This window comes from Natrix helvetica (assembly GCF_964273705.1).
Source record: "Natrix helvetica genome assembly, chromosome: 6".
NCBI classification, from domain to species: Eukaryota; Metazoa; Chordata; class Lepidosauria; order Squamata; family Natricidae; genus Natrix; species Natrix helvetica.
This window is the reverse complement of record NC_138553.1, coordinates 13,802,686-13,824,704: the sequence shown is the minus strand read 5'-3', so window position 1 is coordinate 13,824,704 and position 22,019 is coordinate 13,802,686. Positions and strand designations below refer to the sequence as shown.

General features: G+C 40.1%; 1 protein-coding gene across 4 annotated transcripts in view; it reads left to right on the top strand.

The window, feature by feature from the left end:
• The window catches only part of CECR2 (CECR2 histone acetyl-lysine reader), a 98,147-nt gene that overhangs the window by 63,945 nt on the left and 12,183 nt on the right, over positions 1–22,019 (top strand). For all 4 annotated transcript variants that reach the window (XM_081958113.1, XM_081958114.1, XM_081958115.1 and 1 more), the window contains exons 3-15: positions 3,340–3,523; positions 6,566–6,699; positions 9,438–9,539; positions 11,047–11,093; positions 13,855–14,024; positions 15,836–15,913; positions 17,177–17,333; positions 18,248–18,374; positions 18,792–18,829; positions 18,935–19,026; positions 19,128–19,254; positions 19,728–20,146; positions 21,352–21,480. In XM_081958113.1, coding sequence (XP_081814239.1) covers positions 3,340–3,523; positions 6,566–6,699; positions 9,438–9,539; positions 11,047–11,093; positions 13,855–14,024; positions 15,836–15,913; positions 17,177–17,333; positions 18,248–18,374; positions 18,792–18,829; positions 18,935–19,026; positions 19,128–19,254; positions 19,728–20,146; positions 21,352–21,480 — 1,804 coding nt within the window. The remainder of the gene's footprint in view (positions 1–3,339; positions 3,524–6,565; positions 6,700–9,437; positions 9,540–11,046; positions 11,094–13,854; positions 14,025–15,835; positions 15,914–17,176; positions 17,334–18,247; positions 18,375–18,791; positions 18,830–18,934; positions 19,027–19,127; positions 19,255–19,727; positions 20,147–21,351; positions 21,481–22,019) is intronic.

The window sequence follows — 22,019 nt, the reverse complement described above, 5'->3', positions numbered from 1 at the left end:
GCCACTCTCATTGCATCCGCGGAGAACCGCCCTGCCGCCCTGTTTCGGGTGTCCCGCTCCCTCTTGTTTCAGAGGCCGCGGGAGGCCTCCCTACAGGGCAGGGCAGAGGAATTTGGTAAATATCTGCAGGATAAAATCGCTCAAATCCGGAAGGATTGGGTTCCTGTCAGTGATCCAATGGAGACGTCCATGGCGAGTCTTGAGGTATCGATCTGGGAGGAGTTTGACTTGGTTGCCATCGAGGATTTGGACAGATTGCGTGGACGACTGCGACCCACCACATGTTTATTGGACCCGTGCCCCTCCTGGCTTGTACTGGCATCCTGGGAGGTTACACGAGACTGGCTCCTGGGCCTAGTGAATGCTTCGCTGAGCGAGGGGTCTCTCCCGGCCACCTTGAAAGAGGCGGTGGTGAGACCCTTGCTCAAGAAGCCTTCCCTGGACCCTTTGGAGCTGGCCAATTATCGTCCTGTCTCCAACCTTCCCTTTTTGGCGAAGGTTGTAGAGAGTGTGGTGGCCTACCAGTTTCCACGACATCTGGAGGAAAATGATTATCTAGACCCGCGCCAGTCCGGCTTCCGCCCCGGTCACAGCACGGAGACGGCCTTGGTCGCGTTGGTGGATGATCTCTGGAGGGCCAGAGACAGAGGTTGTTCCTCTATCCTGGTCCTATTAGACCTCTCGGCGGCTTTTGATACCATCGACCATGGTATCCTGCTGCGCCGGCTGGAGGGGCTGGGGGTCCGGGGCACCGTTTTGCGGTGGTTCGGCTCCTACCTTTCTGACCAGACGCAGCGTGTGTTGGCAGGAGAAGAGAGGTCGACCCTACGCCCCCTTACTTGTGGGGTGCCACAGGGGTCGGTCCTCTCGCCACTCCTCTTCAACACATATATGAAGCCGCTGGGTGAGATCATCCGTGGTTTCGGGGTGGGATACCATCTGTACGCTGATGATACTCAGCTGTACTTTTCCACCCCGAACCACCCCAACGAGGCCATCGAAGTGATGTCCCGGTGTGTGGAAGCCGTACGGATCTGGATGGATGACAACCGACTCAAGCTCAACCCCTCCAAGACGGAGTGGCTGTGGGTACCAGCTCCCCGGTTCAGCCAATTAATTCCATCATTGGCCATTGGGGGCATTCAACTTGCCCCCGTGGAGCGGGCGCGCAATTTGGGCATCCTCCTGGATGCCCGGCTGTCCATGGATGACCATGTGACAGCCGTGGCAAGGAGGGCGTTCCACCAGGTTTGCCTGGTGCGACAATTGCGCCCCCTACTGGACCGGGACGCCTTACGCACAGTCACTCATGCGCTGGTGACGTCTCGCTTGGACTACTGTAACGCTCTCTACATGGGGCTTCCCTTGAAATGCACCCGGAGGCTACAGTTGGTCCAGAACGCAGCCGCGCGGGTAATTATGGGGAGTACTAGGTACTCCCATGTGACACCGTTCCTGCGCGAGCTGCACTGGCTTCCTGTGGTCTATCGGGTGCGTTTCAAGGTTTTGATAATAATCTTTAAAGCGCTCCATGGCTCAGGACCTAGTTACTTGTGGGATCGTATTCTGCCCCATACATCCCTGCGACCAATCCGCTCGCACAGAGAGGGCCTCCTCCAGGTGCCGTCCACAAGACAGTGTCGGGGGGCGGCGCCTAGGAGTAGAGCCTTCTCTGTGGCGGGCCCAGCCCTGTGGAATGACCTCCCTCCGGATATTAGGAATACCTCTGACCTCCGCTCCTTTCGTATTAAGCTTAAGACCCACCTATTCCAAGCAGCTGGCCTGGCTCAACTTTGATCTAACCATATCGCTCCTGACGGGCTTTTACTGGGTATTTTAATTATATTTAATTATCTAGGGGTTTTTAAATATTGTATTTTAATTGTTTTATTTATCAGCCGACCTCCTCCTTGTGTATGTCTCGGTATATGTCTCTGTTATATGTTTGTTTTGTCCATATTTATTTCATATGTTTCATTGTACGCCGCCCCGAGTCCTTCGGGAGAGGGTGTGGCTAAGAAATAAATATTTATTATTATTATTATTATTATTATTATTATTATTATTATTATTATTATTATTATTATTATTATTATTATTATTAATGTATAGAAAAGCACAGTAGGTATTATAAATTGTACTAAAATACTTTTTAAAAATTATTATGTTCCCGAAAAGGCATATGTTTACAGGAAGGAGGTAGGGATGTGTGGGTGGGTGTGGGTGTGAGGTAGGATTGTGTGTGTGTGTGTGTGTGTGTGTGTGTGTGTGTGTGTAATCATATATTACAGTAAGTCAAAGTTCAACTGTTTTTTTAGGAAGATTACCATTCAGTAAGGAGAATATTTATTTAACAGATAAGTCAATCTCTAATTTTAGCTCTTAAGTGTTTACACTCTTACAATATTTTAGCACATTCTCTCTTATTATAAACAATTAGTTTAACTTTAACTTTAACTTTTATTTAATTTATAAACCGCGCCCTCTCCCAGAAGGGACTCGGGGCGGTGTACAATCATATTAAAAACACAATAAATATACATAAATATAAATATAGATATAGATGTAGCTAGAGGAGGTAACATATAAACTGTACAATAGTAGTTAAAGTTCAAATTTAAAAATGCATTAAAAACTACCCCTAAAAAACTATCCCAGAATAAAATGTTTGCCAGGAGGTATAAAATGGGACTATAAATGGGCCAGGCCAGCTAATTGGAACAGGTGGGTCTTGAGTTTCTGTCGGAAAACCTTTCAACCTCATTTGCAAGCTCTGTTCTCTTGTTATGGAACAATATTCGAACATATTGACTAAGTATAATAATTTTATCTTATTTTCCTTGAATTGTCATCATTTTTTGGCTTATTTATTTTGCATCCTAAAGCCAAAATTCCTGTAAAGGTATAATATTTAGAGGAATCAAATAGAAAGTTTTTTCTGAATTATTTAGTTTAATTCTTAAGATAATCAGTTTTAAATATTATATAAATTGATTAAGTATTTTCACTATTTTTTTCTTTCTGGTTATTTTTTTATATAATTTATTCGGTGATAAATATTTCATAGACTATGTATTTCAGTCATTTATCATTGATAACTTCAATTTATCAAGTGGTTTATATGAGTTTTAGATCCTTCTGCTTCCTTAAAGATATACAAATTTTATCATGCTTTAGATAAAATATGCCTCAAAAAATTGTGAACATGCTGTTTAATTTTGCACAAGGAACTGGAATAACCTGGAAGTATTTTCCTTGCCTTCTCCGTGCAATCATCTGAAATGATGGATGGGTTAAATTCTATATAGTAATTGTATTGCCATTTGTTATCTTTATTAGAACCCAGACATTTCATGGCTATCTTGAAGATATAATCAATTATCGCTGGGAATTGGAAGAAGGAAAACCCAACCCCTTGCGAGAATGTACTTTTCAGGAACTTCCCTTACGTACGCGTGTGGAAATACTACATCGTCTTTGTGATTACCGACTTGATGCTGATGATGTTTTTGATTTGCTTAAGGTATGTTGGGTGATGACAGATGCTGGATGAAGAACATTTGAAAATGTAATATACATTTCCCACCATTAAGCATCACATTGTATACAGTATAGATTTAGGTTTAGGTTTAGGTTTATTGGACTTGTATTGGACTTATATGCCGTCCTTCTCCCACAACATAAAAACGCATATTACAAAAGTTAAAAGAAAGATTAAATAGAATATCCCAAAAACCCAATAGACATTTACAATGAAATGAAATTAAAATTAACAATTAAAATTAATAATTTATTTTATTCAGGCCAGGCCGGCTTGCTGGAAAAGCCAACTTTTTAGGGTGCGCCGGAAGGACCAGAGGTCGGGAATTATGCAAAGCTCCGGGGGCAGCTCATTCCAAAGGGAAGGCGCTCCCACAGAGAAGGCTCTCCCCCTGGGGTCGCCAGCCAACACTGCCTGGCCGAAGGCACCCTGAGGAGGCCATCTCTGTGGGATTGTACTGGACGGTGGGAGGCTACCGGTGGCAGTAGGTGGTCTCGCAAGTACCCTGCCTAAGCCATGGAGCACTTTAAAGATCATAATTAACACCTTGAATCACACCCGGAAAACAACTGGCAACGAGTGCAGGACGCCTAAAAGGGGTGTAACATGGGAGCACCTAGGTACCCCGATGACAACCCGCGTGGCTGCATTCTGGACCAGCTGAAGCCTCCGGGTGCTCTTCAAGAGCAGCCCCATGTAGAGAGCATTACAGTAGTCCAGGCGAGAAAGGATGAGGGCATGAGTGACTGTGCACAGGGCATCCCGACCTAGGAAGGGGCGCAACTGGCGTACCAGGCGAACCTGGTAAAAGGCCTCCCTGGTCACGGCCGTCAGGTGTTCTTCTAAACTAAGCCGCGTATCCAGGAGGACTCCCAGATTGTGGGTCCTCTCATATAACAATGTTCTATGTTCCTTTGTGCTAATAACCTTATTTAAAATGTTAGAGATTATTTGGACAAAATAGAGAAGCTAATTGTAAAAAGTTTCTGGTGATTTAAATTTTAAGTTATGCTTTTAAATACTATAAGGGATGTGGTGGCTCAGTGGCCAAGACCCTGAGCTTACTGATTGAAAGGTCGGCGGTTCGAATCCCTAGTGCTGTGTAATGGAGTGTGCTCCCGTTACTTGTCCCAGCTCCTGCCAACCTAGCAGTTCGAAAGCACGTAAAAATGCAAGTAGAAAAATAGGGACCATCTTTGGTGGGAAGGTAACAGCATTCTATGTGCCTTCAGCATTTAGTCATGACAGCCACATGACTACAGAGATATCTTTGGACAGCGCTGGATCTTCGGCTTTGAAATGGAGATGAGCACTGCCCTCTAGAGTCAGAAACAACTAGCACATTCATGTGAGGGGAACCTTTTCCTTTACCTTAAAATACTACAGTGATAGTTTTTAGTACAGTACAGTACTTTCTGGTCTGTATTTAGCCAGCTCAGTGGTTTGTGTTGGTGTTCCAAGTATTGTTTTAGTCAAAGGATTTATGTATCTCAATAACACTCATGGATCCTGATAACATTCTTTGGGGTTATCAGATAAGATCCATTGCAACAGTTTTGCATCCCCCACTGTATATAATTAGTGATGAAGGTACCTGACATTGGTAATCTCTCTTTCTGTCTTCTCATAGCTTCTAATTATATTTTTTCTTGTGTGTATTGGGTCATTCTTTCAAACTGAACTCCCAGGGTGAGGGAGGTGAAACAAATTTATAATCTGGTTTGAATTGAGGAGATTGAACTGTTATTGTCCTTGATAGCTTGTTACCCATTGAGATATGCCAATGACCTGAAGAACTCTCTTTAGTATAATGCAGTCATTGTTGCTAATGCTTATAAAGCTTGAAGTGAGCCTTTTAAAAAGATCTAAATGGTTTTTAGAGTTGTAATGGGAAGAACAGTCAAGGTAACAGTTATGTTCTTCGACTGTGCAATTAATTAATAACATTTGCATAAAGAGACATAGCTTTTGAAGATACTTAATCTTTTCTTTGGAAAAATTGTTTTGTGAGTTAATACCATTTCTAATGCCCTAACATGATTGAGGCTGGTTCCAGAGTGGCATATGTATTGAGATATATCTGCTTATAAACTCACCTTGGCTTCAGAATGTAATTTTGGAAGATCATGAATGAGTGCTGTATTCATACTCTCTCTCAAACTTGAGCTTAAAAAATCTTTTTTCTAATTTGCTGTAATATTGCAATAGCCAAACTGTTATTTGAATCCTGTATTGGGAGATCAGATGAAATGACAAGGCACATAGCATTTGTTTGCTACCCAAACAAATGGGGGGGGGGGTTAGGGAGCTATAATGCTTGTCCTGTATATTTCTACATTCTACAGATGCCAGTGATTTTATTAGATAGATATTACATCCACAGGTGCTAGTTTAGCAACAATTAAAATTTTGCCTCTAAAAATAATCTACATGAAAAACAGAATTGAACATTTTCAATGTCCTTGTACATTTTCAGTAGGAATCCAGTTTTGAGAATAGTGTCTCAAAAGAAGTAACCACTTCTGCCTGACTGCCTGACTGTTTCCTTAGGCATAATGCCTTAGTGGAAATAATCCTTAAAACAGACTTCTGCAGGCAGCCATTATATCGGGAGAGACCCTTTCAAAGCTCTTGGAGGGATAAGTTAAGCAGGTGTGGCTTCTCTTGTTACTGCCAAACTGTGGTAGGAAAAGATGCACCTGCTTGCAGTGTGAAGCCTGGTATTGCTTTTGTGGAACTTTAGAATTCTGCCACTTGAAGAGAGAGCACCCACCTGCTGCTTCACTATTAAAGGTATAAGAAGCCACTTTTTGTTAGGTATTAGCCAGTTTAAAATAGTTTCTTTCTCATGAATAGTTTAGAGCACATAAATCTCATTGCCAGTTGAGTAGTTGATCATTTTGGGGGGCAAGCAGAGATCTGAATCTTTATAACTACTACTCCAAAGGCCAGTGGTGAGGAGTAACATGAATACAAGAAACTTCTAAGCTCTTAACATTTATGCGTATGTGTTTTCAAACACAGGGCTTGGATGCAGACAGCCTCCGAGTGGAACCCTTGGGTGAGGATAGTAATGGTGCCCTCTACTGGTATTTTTATGGCACACGAATGTACAAAGAGGAACCCATGAAACCAAATGGAGACCTAATTACTGACAGGTACAGATTTGTTCTTGCCTGCAGGGAAACAGGAGGATTGGAATACCAGGGGAAAAATATTTCAAAGGAAACTATTTTTGCAAAGGTAGCCACATACAAATATTTATGAAATTCCTGATCGTTAGCGCAGTACAATTTTCAAAATTCTTTACCATTTCGTCTTGTTTGTTTTCCCAACAACTTACAAATTAGTTCCATTTCAGTTCCAGGTTGGGAACTAAAGCTTGAAAAGTTATCATCCCAAAGCTGCTCACACTTGAATGAGTGAAGAATGAAGAGAACCATGGTAGAGCTAGGATCCATGTTTCCTAATTTAAACTCCACTGCAGCCCCTAAAGTACTCTGGTTCTTTTAGGGTAGGGATGTCAAACGGGGGGCCTGCGGGCTGGATGGGTCAAGTGCAGACCACACCCACCCCAGCTCCGCGAATGTGGGAAACTTCGCGAAATGTCATGTGATAGCAACGAGTTGACGTCCATGTTTTAGAGCAGTGCTTCTCAATTATTTTCTGTCATGCCCCCCCTAGGAAGAAGAAAACATTTCGCGCCCCCCGCGTGACTGTAAATAGTATCATTTGTCTATAAAATTGTTATAAGTACACCTCTGCATAACACTGTATCCTTATTAACGTATAAGAGAATAAAAAAAGAAAAATGTGGATCAATTTACAACAAAGAATAGCTTTATTAACTGTAGCAGAAAAGATTTAAAGGAGCACAGCTAGAACATATATATACATATATTTATATATAGAGTATCACAGAAGTGAGTACACCCCTTAACATTTTGTAAATATTTAAGTATACTTAAATATTTACAAAATGTTAAGGGGTGTACTCACTTCTGTGATAACACTGAAGAAATGACACTTGTATGTGCATGTATACATGTTACGGTGAAAGTCCGAAATCTGGTGAATGTCGACATTCACCAATCTCGCTTGGTGAATGTCCGAAATATTTGCTAAATGCCCTTATTTCTGACTTACACCGGTGAATGTCGACATTCACCAAGTACGTTTTCCCCTCTCTTTGGGGAGGAGGAGAGCCAGAGGATCGCCTCTCTTTGGGGAGGAGGAGAGCCAGGGGATCGCCTCTCTTTGGGGCATCCTTTGAGGCGATCCTCTGGCTCTCCTCCTCCCCAAAGAGAGGGGGAAACGTACTTTCCTCCCCAAAGAGAGGCGATCCTCTGGCTTTCCTCCTCCCCAAAGAGAGGCGATCCTCTGGCTCTCCTCCTCCCCAAAGAGAGGGGGAAACGTACTTTCCTCCCCAAAGAGAGGCGATCCTCTGGCTCTCCTCCTCCCCAAAGAGAGGCGATCCTCTGGCTCTCCTCCTCCCCAAAGAGAGGGGGAAACGTACTTGGTGAATGTCGACATTCACCGGTGTAAGTCAGAAATAAGGGCATTTAGCAAATATTTCGGACATTCACCAAGCGAGATTGGTGAATGTCGACATTCACCGGTGAATGTCGACATTCACCAATTTCGGTCTTTCACCGTAACATACACACACAAACACACACATATATTTCCTGCATGCAGTGATTTCTAGAAACAACACCTGCTCGTCTCAATGGGAAAGACCCATGCATCCCAGATGCGAAGACAGTCCAAGTGGTCTCTCCCTCTGTCTCTCTCTCTCCCTCGTCTCTCTCCCTCTCTCTCTCTCTCTGCCTTTCTCTTTCTGTCTCTCCTTCTATTTCTGTCTGTCTTTCTGTCTCCCTCTCTCTTTCTCTCTCTCTGTCTTTCTCTGTCTCTCTCTCACTCTCTCTGTCTCTTTCTGTCTCTCTCTCTTTGTCTCCTCTCTCTCTGTCTCTTTCTGTCTCTCTGTGTCTCACTCTCTCTTTCTGTCTCTCTCTTCTCTCTCTCTGTCTTTCTCTGTCTCTCTCTGTCTTTCTCGGTCTCTCCTCTCTCTCTCTTTCTGTCCCTCTTTCTCCTTCTGTCTCTCTCTGTCTCTCTGTGTGTGTGTCTCTCTCTCTCTGTCTATCTCTTTCTGTCTCACTTCTCCCTCCCTCCCTCTCACTAGCTCTCTCTTTCTCTATCATCTTCTGAAGGTGGGGGGGTTTGAAAAGGGGCCCATTTTTTGTGCCTCCTGGGGCATCTGTGCACCCCATTTTTCACCTCCCCCACCCCCAGAAGCATTCTACTGGCAACAAATGGGCAAAAATGGCCCGTTTTTTGGCCAAAACCTTCCCCTCACGGCCAGTTGCAGGGCGTGGATCCCGTTTGGAGAAGGCGGAGCGGCAGCTCCTCCCTCAGCCAGGAGCCAGCGGGGGCTGGTCGGACAGGCAACCTTGGCGGGAAACTCCAGTCCGCCGCCGCCGCTGCGCTGTTGCCGCCGCCGTTGCACCCAGATGGAAAGGGAGCCTTCGCGCCCCTCTTTACGGAGCCTCGCACCCCCCCTGGGGGGCGCGCCCCACTATTTGAGAACCACTGTTTTAGAGTAACTAATTTCAAACACCATCTATTGTAGCACAAAAGAAAGTTGCTATTTGAGTGGGAGAACACCTGTACTTCTTTCCAAGGAAGCAATTTTTTAAAGGTAACATGATGTTGGGTTGTGCTCAAATTAACTTTTCACCAAATCTGGCTATATACTTTCTCCTCTTTAGAGTTATTGTCTCTTAGCTTGGCTCACAGCTGCTACTTCAACCCTCTTCATTGTCAATGATCACTTCTTGCTTTACAAGGCCATTATTATGTATTTAGCTACTTTGTGTATCATTTCAATATATTCCAGGGAATGCGGGATACACAAAAATATTCCAGACATTTCTGGAAAGGTAGTAAAAAAACGGGGGCGACCTCCAAAACGGAAAAAAATGGTGGAGAACATCTTAAGGTAAATGAATATTATAATTGGAATATTAATTTGCACATCTCAGTAATAAAAACAATGCTTGCTTCATCAAAGTACTTTATACTTATAAAAAACAGAACAAAATAAATTATACTTTTCAGCTCTTAAATATTTGTGGCAAAGGTGGAGGGTAGGTGCAGAAAGTTAGTGGTGGGATAATAAAGGAATGAAATAAAGTATGTCGTTTTTGTAATGTAAGTAAGAGTAATGTATTTCCTTTCTTCCTCCCTAATCCCTCCTTCCTCTCTTAGGCAGCTATGGCAAGTAAGAATACTTTCCCATCCTATAGATTCCATAGGGATCTGCCATAGGGCCTCAGATTCTCCTATGTTGCCTCCTTGCGACAAGGGGCTATTCCTGGGAGGGATGAATAAATAATAATCAGAGTATATTTCAAGAATATATAATCCCAGCAGGGTCATCCAAAGCTGATGACACTGTTCCTATAGTCAAATATGCAAGTGACCTACAAGCTCTAGTAAAGAAAGTCAAGGAGCATAATGAAAAAGTGGAACTAAAATATAAAGAAAAGCAAATTTGACAAAAGGTTCAGCAATCACCCTTTGAATTGACAATAAAGATACTGGAGTGGTGGATTATTTTTTCTTTGTACGATCATCTATTGACAGCAAAGGAACCAGCACTCAAGAAAATAGGCCACAGACAACTATCTGGTAGATTAGTCATAAATGTCTTTTTAAAAGTATTCAGATTCAGGGATATGTTTATACCTACAAAAATCAGAATTGTGCATGCAGTGGTTTTCCCTGTGACATTCCATGGAAGTGAATGTTGAAGTTACAAAATAGAAAGTGTACTGATGCTTTTGCATTTTGGTGTTGAGAAAGCTACTGAAAATACAGTGATTAGCCAGGAAACAAATACATGGATTATTGAACAAATCAATCCAAATTTCTCACTCTGGGCAGAAAATCACTAAGTTCAAATTATCATAACTGGGACACATTATGCAGAAACATAGTCTTTGGAAAAATCTACAATAAGGAAAGGGGAAAGGAAAAAGGTGACTAGCAGCAATGTGGATAGATTCATAATCAACCAATCTTTTGTACGAGTTGACCAGCTGAATTTCGGAGTAGTTTGGACCTTTTCTCAATTTCAGCTAGCCCAGAAAGCAGTGGCAAGGATGTTAATGGAACTTTGCCATAGCAATTACATTACTCTTGTCCTACTATGCTTGTCTCAGGTTTTGTTTCTGAGCTTGAATTTATTTGAAAGAAAAGCACCCCTACATTTTCAAAATTTGTTCTAATCCATTATAACTACTGTTTTTTGAAGACTATGAAAGATGATGAATATTGAGTTCTATAGGATTAGAATCTAATTGTTTTATCTTCTACCGCTAAAATTTAATTACAAGATGTTGTGGGCTTTTAGTATCAGTATAATTTGTTCCAGTCCCGGGTGTAGTCCTTTGTTGAAGATTGCTCTTCAATATTTTTTGCATTTTTTTTCTTTTTGTTTTCAGAGAGAAAGAAGAAGCCAATGCAGTTCATGAATCACAGTCCAGAAATTGTGAGTAGAATGTGTGGATTACAGTTGAGTTCTAATGAATAAAAATGCAGTTTTTATTTGTTTTCTTCATTTCATTCTGTACAGTTAGAAAATAAGTTGAAAAGTGTTTCTTGGATGTTTAGTAATAAAGTTCTTGGCACTTTATTAAAAAAAAGGGAATTGACAATGAAAAGAGGCAGGCTGTTTGCTTGCTTTGCTACTAAAAATATTCATTTGTTTAATGTTACAATACAGGTAGTCCTTGACTTATGAACACAATTGAGCCCATAATTTATGTTGCTAAATGAGACATTTGTTAAGTAAGTTTTGCCCCATTTTATGCCCTTTCTTGCGACAGTTATTAACTGAATCACTGCAGTTGTTAAGTTAACCACACGGTTGTGAAGTGAATCTGGACACTTCAAAGGTCATAAATATGAGACAGTTGCCAAGTGTCTACATTTTGATTACATGACCATGGGCAGGGGTGGCGAACAAGTTCGACAAAAAGAGCCAAAATTTTAAACTGTGAGAGTCAGAGAGCCACACCACGCAGTGACCTGTCAAACAGACAAACACTCACACAAAAGCATATAATTTTAACAATAATATATTAAACACATAATATAACATGCTCAGTCAGGTGTTTTTTGTTATAAATTTTTATAAACCCATTAGAGCTGCAACGGAAGGCAACGGAAATATTTTTAGACACAAAGCTTTTGACAAGTTAAAATTCACAGTAAATGGAATAATCTCTACAATCTTTTAATATGGAAAGTCAAAGGCAAGGATGGGCATTTTCTCTTTTATTATTTATAATTGGTTAGGACAGGGGTGTCCAAACTTGGCTGGGGAATTCTGGGAGTTGAAGTCCACAAGTCTTAAAGTTCCCAAGTTTGGACACCCCTGGGTTAGGAGGTCCTGGCGGGCCAGAACTGAAAAGCTAAACAAATATTTCAGCTAAAGATTCAGGTAGAAAGAGATACAAGATGAAATGCTATGCAAATGATATAGTAGTAACGATTATGCAAACACAAAGCTCCATAAGATACTAATGGCAGAATCCAAAGATTTTTGGCTACCTTTTAGAGATAAAAAATTAAATGAAAAGTAAGATAATAAGGCATTCAATTTCCAATGAAAAAAAAAACATGAAAAGGGGGATTGGGATATGAGAAAAATATAGTGAAATATCTAGAACTCTTATTTAATAGGATATAATAATAATACATTTGAAAACAATTATAACAAATTATTGAATGAAATGAACAATTCCTTGAAACTTAGATATTATCTAAGATAAATGTTTTATTCCAAATGGCACCAACTGGAAGCTGGGTGGTGGGGTGGGGGAGCAAGATTCAAAATCATACAAGACTCAAAAGAAAGATATAGAGGAGCAGCATTTCTTAATCTTAGACTGGATTACAAAGCAAATTGTCTTAATCTTATTTAAAGATAAAATTGAACAATCACCTCTGTGGTCCCTTCCAACCCTGTGATTCTATGGGTTTGGTATATCTACAAATGATTGGCAGATCACCAATCTTTTCCAACTTCCAGTATTTTAAGTTAAATGAAATGTTAAAAATTTAGAAAGATCTCTGCCATAGCCACCATTCTGATAATTGCTTGTCTTTTAACTTCAGTATAATGATTAATTCATTGCATTTGAATTAATCTATTTCCTTGGACACTTTGATCTCTAGTAACTAAGATATAAGTTTGTATTTTTTAAAATATAGAATACTTGATTCATGATGAGGTGCAATAGGTGACTGACAGTACTGCTACAACCTTCCTCTGACTACTTAGTCTTAGCATTTTATTCTGATTAGCAAAGTTCAAGTTCTAAGGGCTGGTTTTTTTGTATTTTTTTTAAAAAAGTGGACTCCACAACCCAAAGTCTCCATTCCCCTAATTATTTACCCATCTTCCACTTCATCTTAACTTAAGACTTCATCTTAACTTAACACGCGGCTCGCGGCCAAAATAAATGAGGCTCTTTGCCTCTTACCATTATTTAGTATGCTGTGGCTCAGATCGCGCGCTAAACCCGGAAGTACGGTCGACGCGACGACCGTACTTCCGGGTTTAGCGCGCGATCCAAGCCACAGCATACTAAATAATGGTAAGAGGCAAAGAGCCTCATTTATTTTGGCCGCGAGCCGCATGCGGCTCGCGAGCCGCGTGTTCGCCACCCCTGACCATGGGGATGCTGCAGTGGTCATAAGTGTGAATAATCACTTTTTTCCAGTGATGTTGTAACTTTGAACAATCGCTAAACGAACTGTTGTAAATCGAGGACCAACTGTACTGACTTTCTTTCAAGAGGCAAAATATATTTGAGCATGTTATTTTTGCCTTTTATGTTATTGAGAAAGAAGAATCCTTATCCCTTTTAGCTGAATTCATCCTTTGCTAATGGAGCTTCTGACTCTTGGAGGCAATAATCTGCCTCCCTTAACAGCTCACCAGCTGAGTTCCCCAGATTATTTTCGTTATGTCGATGTAAAAGTTGTATATAATTAGTCCTATGAAAATTAATTCATGTATGTTCACCCTTGGTCTGGAACGATCAAATCAAAATTCTGAATTCAGTTCCATTTGTTATGAGAAATGCTATGGATGTTGCCAGTCTCAATCGTGATTGGTGAGGACCACCTGTATACAAAAGTATAAATGCAAAATGCAACATTGAGAAATTTGAATTATAATTATATGAATAATATGATTAATCATATAGTCAGATTAATAGAAAATTATCCCATTATGAAAGTTTCTCAAGGATTGGGCCATGGAACATGGTGGTTAATATGCCAGACAGAAGAGGAGTGGAGGCAAGTTACAGAAAGCTTCCGAGAGAGAACATCTTTAAGAGAAAAGCAGCTTTATAAACTCCTGAGTGAAGATTTCCTACCAGAGATTTGCAATATGATTACACAAAAGGTAAGCAATAATTTTTGAAATATGTGTTTGTGAAGCAGCTGGGAACCAGATTAGACAACCAATATAAAGTGCTAAATTATTCAAATGATATTAATTTTCCCAATTTGCAATGTGTGGTATTTTTTGCACAAATAGTTAAATGAAGGAAAATGTCCAGTGTATACATAATATTGGAGTGGTAGCACGGTTAATATAAACTTTTACTCTGCTATAATTAAATGACATTCAGCTTCCATATTATATAACAAAGAAAAAATAACATATTCATGGACAGATTAAAATCAATTTCAATCACAACAGTAATAGTCTAAAATACTCAATCAAAAACCATACAGTACAATAATAAAGGTAAGAGTAACGAATCAGGAATCAGGAAAAATAAATATAAATCTAAGGAAAAAAGCTTTTGAAATAATTCAAATTTTAATCTTTCCTTAAAAACTAGCTGGGAATCAGCTAGCTTGATATTATTGTTGGGAAGATATTCCAAAGCATCAATACTGCCAAAAGAAAGCATCTTTTTAACTTCAGCCCCAAAACATTGAAATGTGTGACTATTAAGTAGCTTTTCCCTAGATGTTCTAATAGCTCAGGCTGATATTGGAGAAGGTCACCCTGTAGGAATTTTGGCACAAACTCTAAAGGCCTTTAGAGGTCAGAACCATCACCTTGTACAGATCTCAATTTATGACTACAGTTGGGCCCAGAATTTTGGTTGTGAAGCAGTGTGGTCATTAAGTGAGTCATCATGTGATTGGACCTGATTTTACCACCCTTTTAAGTCAATCTCTCGGTCATTAAGTAAATCACATGATCTTTAAGCAAATTTGGCTTTCTCCAGTTGACTTTACTTTTTAAAAGCCAGCTGGGAAGGTAGTAGATTGCAATTGTGACCACAGGATTCTGCAACCACTCATAAATGTGAGCCAGTTACCAAGCACTGAAATTGCGATTGGAATGCCTACAGGGAATGGTGCGACAGTCATAATTTTGTTGACAACTCTTAAAAGTCACTTTTTTCAGTGTTCTTGTAACTCCGAACTTTTGTTAAATGACTGTCAACTACTACCTGTCAAAAAAGATTAATAGCTAGTACAGGATTCACAAAATCTGCTATATGCACTTAGTAGAGAAAAAGATAGAGGATGGAGTGTTTTGAAGAGAAACAGAAAGTAAAAGTAATTAATAAATAACATTTGGTTCATGGAGTATTTATATACCAGCTCTTTGAATTTCAGAAGCATCAACATATACTCAAGTAATATATCTTTAGACTTTTCTTCACAGCCTTAAAGTTGAAAGTCTCTAAAAGTGTGCATATGTTAAATGATATAAAGATACTTTAAGGATTAAACATTATATGACATACCGTAAATAATACTGTGCATTTTTAGTGGATAATTGCGTTATCCACACACACACCGCCCCCCCAGACCCATTTCCTTAATATCAATTATTGGATAGAGGGAGCATGCTTTTTGTTGTTATCAGATACATATCTGCAAAATGTACATTTCTTGTTTTGACACATTCTTTCTTAGAGAAGTAATAAATACAGTAGACAGGCAGCATGTGGCTAAACTGCAGGATATCTTGGTGTACATTAGTTGTGGAAGATATTTGCCAATCCTAGCAGCATTTTTAAACCAGTGGAATTTTGAACTTTGCTCTTCATCTGTTTTCAGAAATCTTAGACCTGTCATTTCTGATAGACAAGGATTGAATTTTGAAATTATTTCTATATGCTAGAGTTCTGCAATAAACCATAGCAGGGACATTGCTGATCTGGTCCTAACTTTACTGCTTTTTAGGAGAAGCGTCTGCAGCAGACAGAATTTATTCCCAGGTGGACATCTGATAATCAAAACATCAAGCCAATATATTCAGAGGTAAGAAATCTCTTTAGAATGGGAATGCCCAGTACAACAGGTTTTATTTGTGTATGTTTTGACTAGACCACCTCAAAAGACAAAGCAGTAAATTTAAAGAAAAATAAATAGAATGGAATAATATATAGCACTCTTTTTAAAAAAAATTAAGAGCAATTCAAGCAGAACAACAACAGCAGACAAAAGCATATAACTACAATCCCATAGCATTACCCATGGCATTATTTAAAAGACCAGAGAAAACGATAAAAAACCTGCATTTAAAATCTATTACCAGGATCTTTGTAGAATATTTTCTATAAATACAATTATATTAAGACCCAAAAGCTAAAGAGTTCTACCATTCAAAACCAGCAATTTGCTGGTCATCTACTACAGTTAATAATACCTGTACCCAGGTCACACATTTGTTACCACATTCTGTACTTGATGTTTCTGCCCTATTTTCAAAGACCCTGTTGTCTGTAACTCATTTTCAAATTATGGATCACCGAAATCTGCTAATCTTTCTTGAGGTAATATTGAAACTGTTATACTAATTCCAATTGCCTTTAGACAGAAAGGATCAGTGTGATATTGGATTAGGACCATGATGGCGAACCTATGGCACGTGTGCCACAGATGGCATGCAGAGCCCTCTCTGTGGGCACATGCACCTTCGCCAGCTGTCTTCTGGCTTCCGGCGCGCACATGTGCGCCAGCCAACTGGTCTTTGCAGGCACCAGAGCGCTGCAAAACAACCTGAAAACTTCCCGAAAAACTGCCAAAAAACAGGCTGTTTTCTGGCTCGAAAAATGGCCTGAAAAAGGACAAACAACAGGCATGTGCACCAGCCAGCTGATCTTTGGGTTTCTGCCCATGCACACGCATGCATGCCAGATGTGGGTTGCAAATCCCGTCGCTACTGGTTCACCCGTGCTCGCGGTCACAACGCTTCTATGCATGCGCAGAAGCGGGTGGGCAGAGCCTCTCGCCACTGCCACTACTGGTTCACCCGAACCAGGAGCAACCTACCTCTGATGCACGCGCATTCCGGTTTGGGCACTCAGGGCCAAAAAGGTTCGGCATCACTGGATTAGGATCTTTGGCTGCATGGGCAAAAGTGGCTTTGAGGTACTTTAGAACTCATTTTGGCATATTAACATCTAACCTTCCTCAGTTTTATTTTAAGGATAAAATTCACCCTATAAACCTCACCATCACTTCTTTGGACAGCAATAAAATATGAATAAAATAACTAAATAGATGCATGACTTTCTTCAGATGACCCCAGTCGTGTTTAGTAGAATGGAGAAGCAGAGACGCCGAGAAGAAGAAGAAGAACGTCAGATCCTTTTGGCAGTTCAGAAAAAGGAACAGGAACAAATGCTGAAGGAGGAGAGGAAACGAGAAATGGAGGAAAAAGTCAAGGCTGTGGAAGGCATGTGGATCAGCTTACTGAAATAAAATGTGCATTATTTTTTTAACGGAGAGCTTGAAAACATCTATCATGGGTAGGGGAAAGTAGACTTTCAACCACATGCTGAAGTTGTAAGATGTGAAGGTGAAAGACTTAAAATAGACTCTCAACTTCTTTACTTTCTTACGTTACTGGCCTCATTATCCTATTTTATTACTCACTGCTGTGTTCAAGAGATTTTTATGGGATCCTTTTCAATATAGCAGTGGTAAGATCAAAATATGATTAGTTGCCCCCCAGGAGACAAGAATTTTAACTATTTTTAAAAAAGCCATTAAGATAAATCATCCTACATTTATTTCTACTAGCTGAAAACCCAGCATTGCCCGGGTATTTATTTATAGGGGGAGAACGTAATTTCTAATGTTGGATTTTCCCCCCTACCAGAGGGAACCCACCTGTGGAATACTGTGAAGCTGTTACTATGGCAACTCCACTGTGCTGTACGGTAGAAGCCATTTTACGGAAAAACAGGCTGTATCTTAGCAGATGGCATAACAGGCTGTATCTTAGCAGAACATACACCCCTAGGGGTGTTAGGGGTGTCTTACCCCCTCAATAATTTTTTCCAGAGGGTAGGTCATCTCTGTACCAAGTTTGGTTGAAATTGCTCGAGGCATTCCAGAGTTATGCTGGAACACACTCGAGGCATTCCAGAGTTATGCTGGAAAGATATATATATATATATCTTTACTCCATATTGAGAGTTTAAAATAGCCTACCTAGCATATATAGTATTTGTACACTATTTTTCTATAGGAATGAAAGAAAGTTACTGTTAATCCTAAATTAGCCTTCCCACAGTTGAGCAGCCCCTTGGATTTTTGTGCAAGAAAGCATTTTAGGAATGTAATGACTTTCTTCTCCATGAGCAGAACGAGCCAAGAGAAGGAAACTTCGAGAAGAGAGGGCATGGCTGCTGGCCCAGGGAAAGGAGCTTCCCCTTGAGCTTTCCCATTTAGATCCCAGTTCACCAGCTAGGGAGGAGAAAACTAAGGACTTGTAAGTATATTAAATACAAATGCAAATATATAATCTCAATCTATAAAGCAATTATCACTTCTTATGTTAGAGACAGGAAAGAATGTCTTAAGCTTATGAGTAACTAAGGGTACACAAAACAACTGTAAATTCCATTATATTTTTACACACCCGGTTTACTTATTTGTATTTTACAAATCATACTTTTATTTGATTATGGGTTTTTCATTTTTCATGATTTATAGTCTTACCCAAATATTTAAGTCAAAGAAGAACAGACAGGAAGGAGAGTTATAGAGAATGAATGGAATTATGTGCATTGAAAGGCAATTGCAATTTGCTGGAGTTGAATATTTAATGCTTAATTTTTTTATCAAATTCCAGAGTTGACAGAAAGATGAGGTTCTTTGTATTTATTTTTGCATTTCATCTTCACAGCTTTGAATTGGATGATGAATTCACTGCCATGTACAAAGGTCAGCTCCACATCCAGGTTTAAGCTTCTGAAAATCTGTTTATTCATAAATTATGGGCTTCCTGTTTGTATGAATAATACACTCTTCCATTTTACTTCTTGACAGTGTTAGATGTTGTAAAAGCTCACAAGGACTCCTGGCCATTCCTAGAGCCAGTGGATGAATCATATGCTCCAAACTATTACCAGATCGTTAAGGTAAACAATACACTTTCTTATAAATGGATAGCATAGAATCTGCCATAATAATAATCTGATAAAATATGAAGATGTTTATTCCCCTATTGTGATATTTTCAGGCTCCTATGGATATTTCCAGTATAGAGAAAAAGCTAAATGGAGGCCAATACTACACCAAGGAGGAATTTGTGGATGATATGAACACTATGTTCAGGAACTGCCTTAAATACAATGGTGAAAATAGTGGTAAGAATATAGAAATACAAATTATCTCACTTAGATGCTTGTAAGATGGAAAACACTCCATATATTGACGTAGATAGGAGAGGATAAAGCTCATAATTATTCATTCACAATAAATATATTAAAAATAAAATATGCATGTTGTACATATAATATAAAAATAGACTACTTCCAAAAGTTGGGGTTTTTTCCTCTTTAGCTGATATCTATGATGTGGATAGAGTGACAGAAAGTAAAGTACAAATAGGAAACTGCTGCCTTACCGTTACAAAAGGGATTGGGAACTGTGATGGTAATAAATATTTATACCCTGACTATTTATTCCTAATTGCCTTTCTCCAAGCATTGACCTTTATTTTTCCTCCCAACAAATAGAGAATAATCTAGATTCTGAATGTAGTATCTAGTTAGAAAAGAAATGTCAACACCAAGGAACTTGTACCCATGTGACTGTTTATTTGCTTTTCAAAATACAGATTATACTAAAATGGCTTACAACTTAGAGAGGTGCTTTCATCGGGCAATGATGAAGCACTTTCCCGGAGAAGATGGAGACACAGATGATGAGTTTTGGATCAGAGAGGATGTGAAGCGTGAGAAAAGATGCCGTCGGACCATACGTTCCAGTACAGGAAATGTTTGGACTCGATCCAGGGATTCCGAAGGATCTGGCAGAAAACAACCACATGTACAAAATGGAGGAAAACTTCCGCCTCATAAAGCAAAACATTGTGTTTCCATTTCTTCTTCATCATCCGTCTCTTCCTCAGCAGAAGATTCAAGTAGCCAGTCAGTTCAATTGTCTGGAAAGATGGCATCTTCTAATGGGCGAGGCTTTCTGCAATCACATCACTATGGTGGTATGCCCAGTTGTGTATCCCATTCTGGACACATAGTAAGTATCAGCCTAACAAGAGAAGAAGATATCCCTTTGCACAAAGGAAATAACATTTGGCACCCAATCTTAATTTCAGTTTCTCCATTTGCTTGTTATATTGTCCTTTTTTAGCGCAGTCTTCCAGTATTTCCTTTGCTTATTTCAGGGCTGTCAGTCTGCGGGCTGGATGTGTGACGTGCTGGCCACATCCATGCCCTGATTAGCGAAGGGGAAAAAGTTGTGATATGTCACTGACGATGCCATGGCAATGCAAGTTTGACACCCCTAAAGAAATTATATGGATTTCTTTATACCCACTTTCAAAGAAATATATTTCAGGCCTGTAGCAATGGACTATGTTGCTTCAAATAATTCAATAAACGAGCAGAACCACCTATGTATTTCACTCTCGGTTACAGTCTAGATCAACTCAAATAAGGTGGTGAATTATTCCTCCTCAGCAGTGACGTGCGGTGAGGTTTATAGTTAGTGAGGCAGCAATTTTTTTAGACTTGTGGACTTCAACTCCCAGAATTCCACAGTCAGGCATGCTCAGTTGCGACCTGCCGCCCTCCACCCTGGGATTCGGCCACGGCACCGCCTGCCAGAGCTGCACGGAATCCGGGGCGCGCTTGTCGAGCGAGGGCAGTGCAGATGGGGAGCGGACGGAGCGGAGGAAGCCTCCCCCCCTCAAGTCTAGGGCAGCGAGTCATTCGATAGGAAACTTGCCTCTTGGAAGGAATGACTCGGCTTGGCTCCTGCTTTGTCTCTCCTGCCTCTTCGCTTCTCCGTTCGGTCGTTGGGCGGCAGATCGAAAGCGGGAGCCAAGCTAGGTCATTCCTCCCAAAAGGCAAGTTTCCCATCGAATGACTCGCTGCCCTGATGATGAGAGGTTAGGCTGTGCCTCACTTGCCTCACCTGACTGCACGTCACTGCTCCTCAGCATGAGCACTGTAACAGATTTTTTTAAAAAAAAATATGAGCACATACAATTGGATCCCCGTCACCCCATGTTCTATCTAACAATGAGGACAAAACGTTATTGCTTTGGAAGAATGGAAGAAGAGATCATAGGTACAGCAGCTGAAGTATCCGGAAAAAAATATTTTAAGATAGAATGCATCTATGTTCCCGTATCTGTTTCATTTTTTGCTGCTTCTGTTTTATCTCCTGTGAAGGAGATGCCTATCAAGTCTCATGGACATTTTTATTTTCCTGTCCAGAGACCACCTATTCCAGGAACGTTTGATTCTCTGCATGGATCTGATCCAGCAAAACCATATGGATCACCACGAGTACCAGAACCACATCCCGGTGATCCAAGTCATCAGCACCAGCACTTTGCCATGCAGGTAAGAAACATGTGAGCCAAGCTTCTGCCTGAACATGTAAGTCTTTGATAAGTAATTATATATTTTATGTTTACCAGTGAGAAATGAATACTTCGCTAATTATGGTTTTATAATAATTGTGTATTTATTTTTATAAGATTTTGGGGTGAGTGTGTGAAGGCAAGTCAGACAAGAAACATTAAGGACATCCAAAGTTTGGGTTCCTCTTAGTATAAGATTTCAATACATTAGCTTCTGCTTGATTTGTTAATAAAGATAGAATTTTGAGATTGGACAGAATCTTTTATCGATTGTTCATATTATACTGGCTTTTTAAATTATTGAATATTGACTTCTAAAGTTGTATGTTTTTTAATGTACCACAATAAATGAACAAGAGCATATAAAGATTTTGCAAGGGGTATAGGATGGATGGAGAATGTTTTTCCAGTATGAGGAGTTTGTTTCTTTAAGGGCATCTTCTGAAGGACTTACACAGAAATAGGCAGGTTTAATGGTAAACCACCTCATTCATTCTCAGACTCCTACACACACTGCAT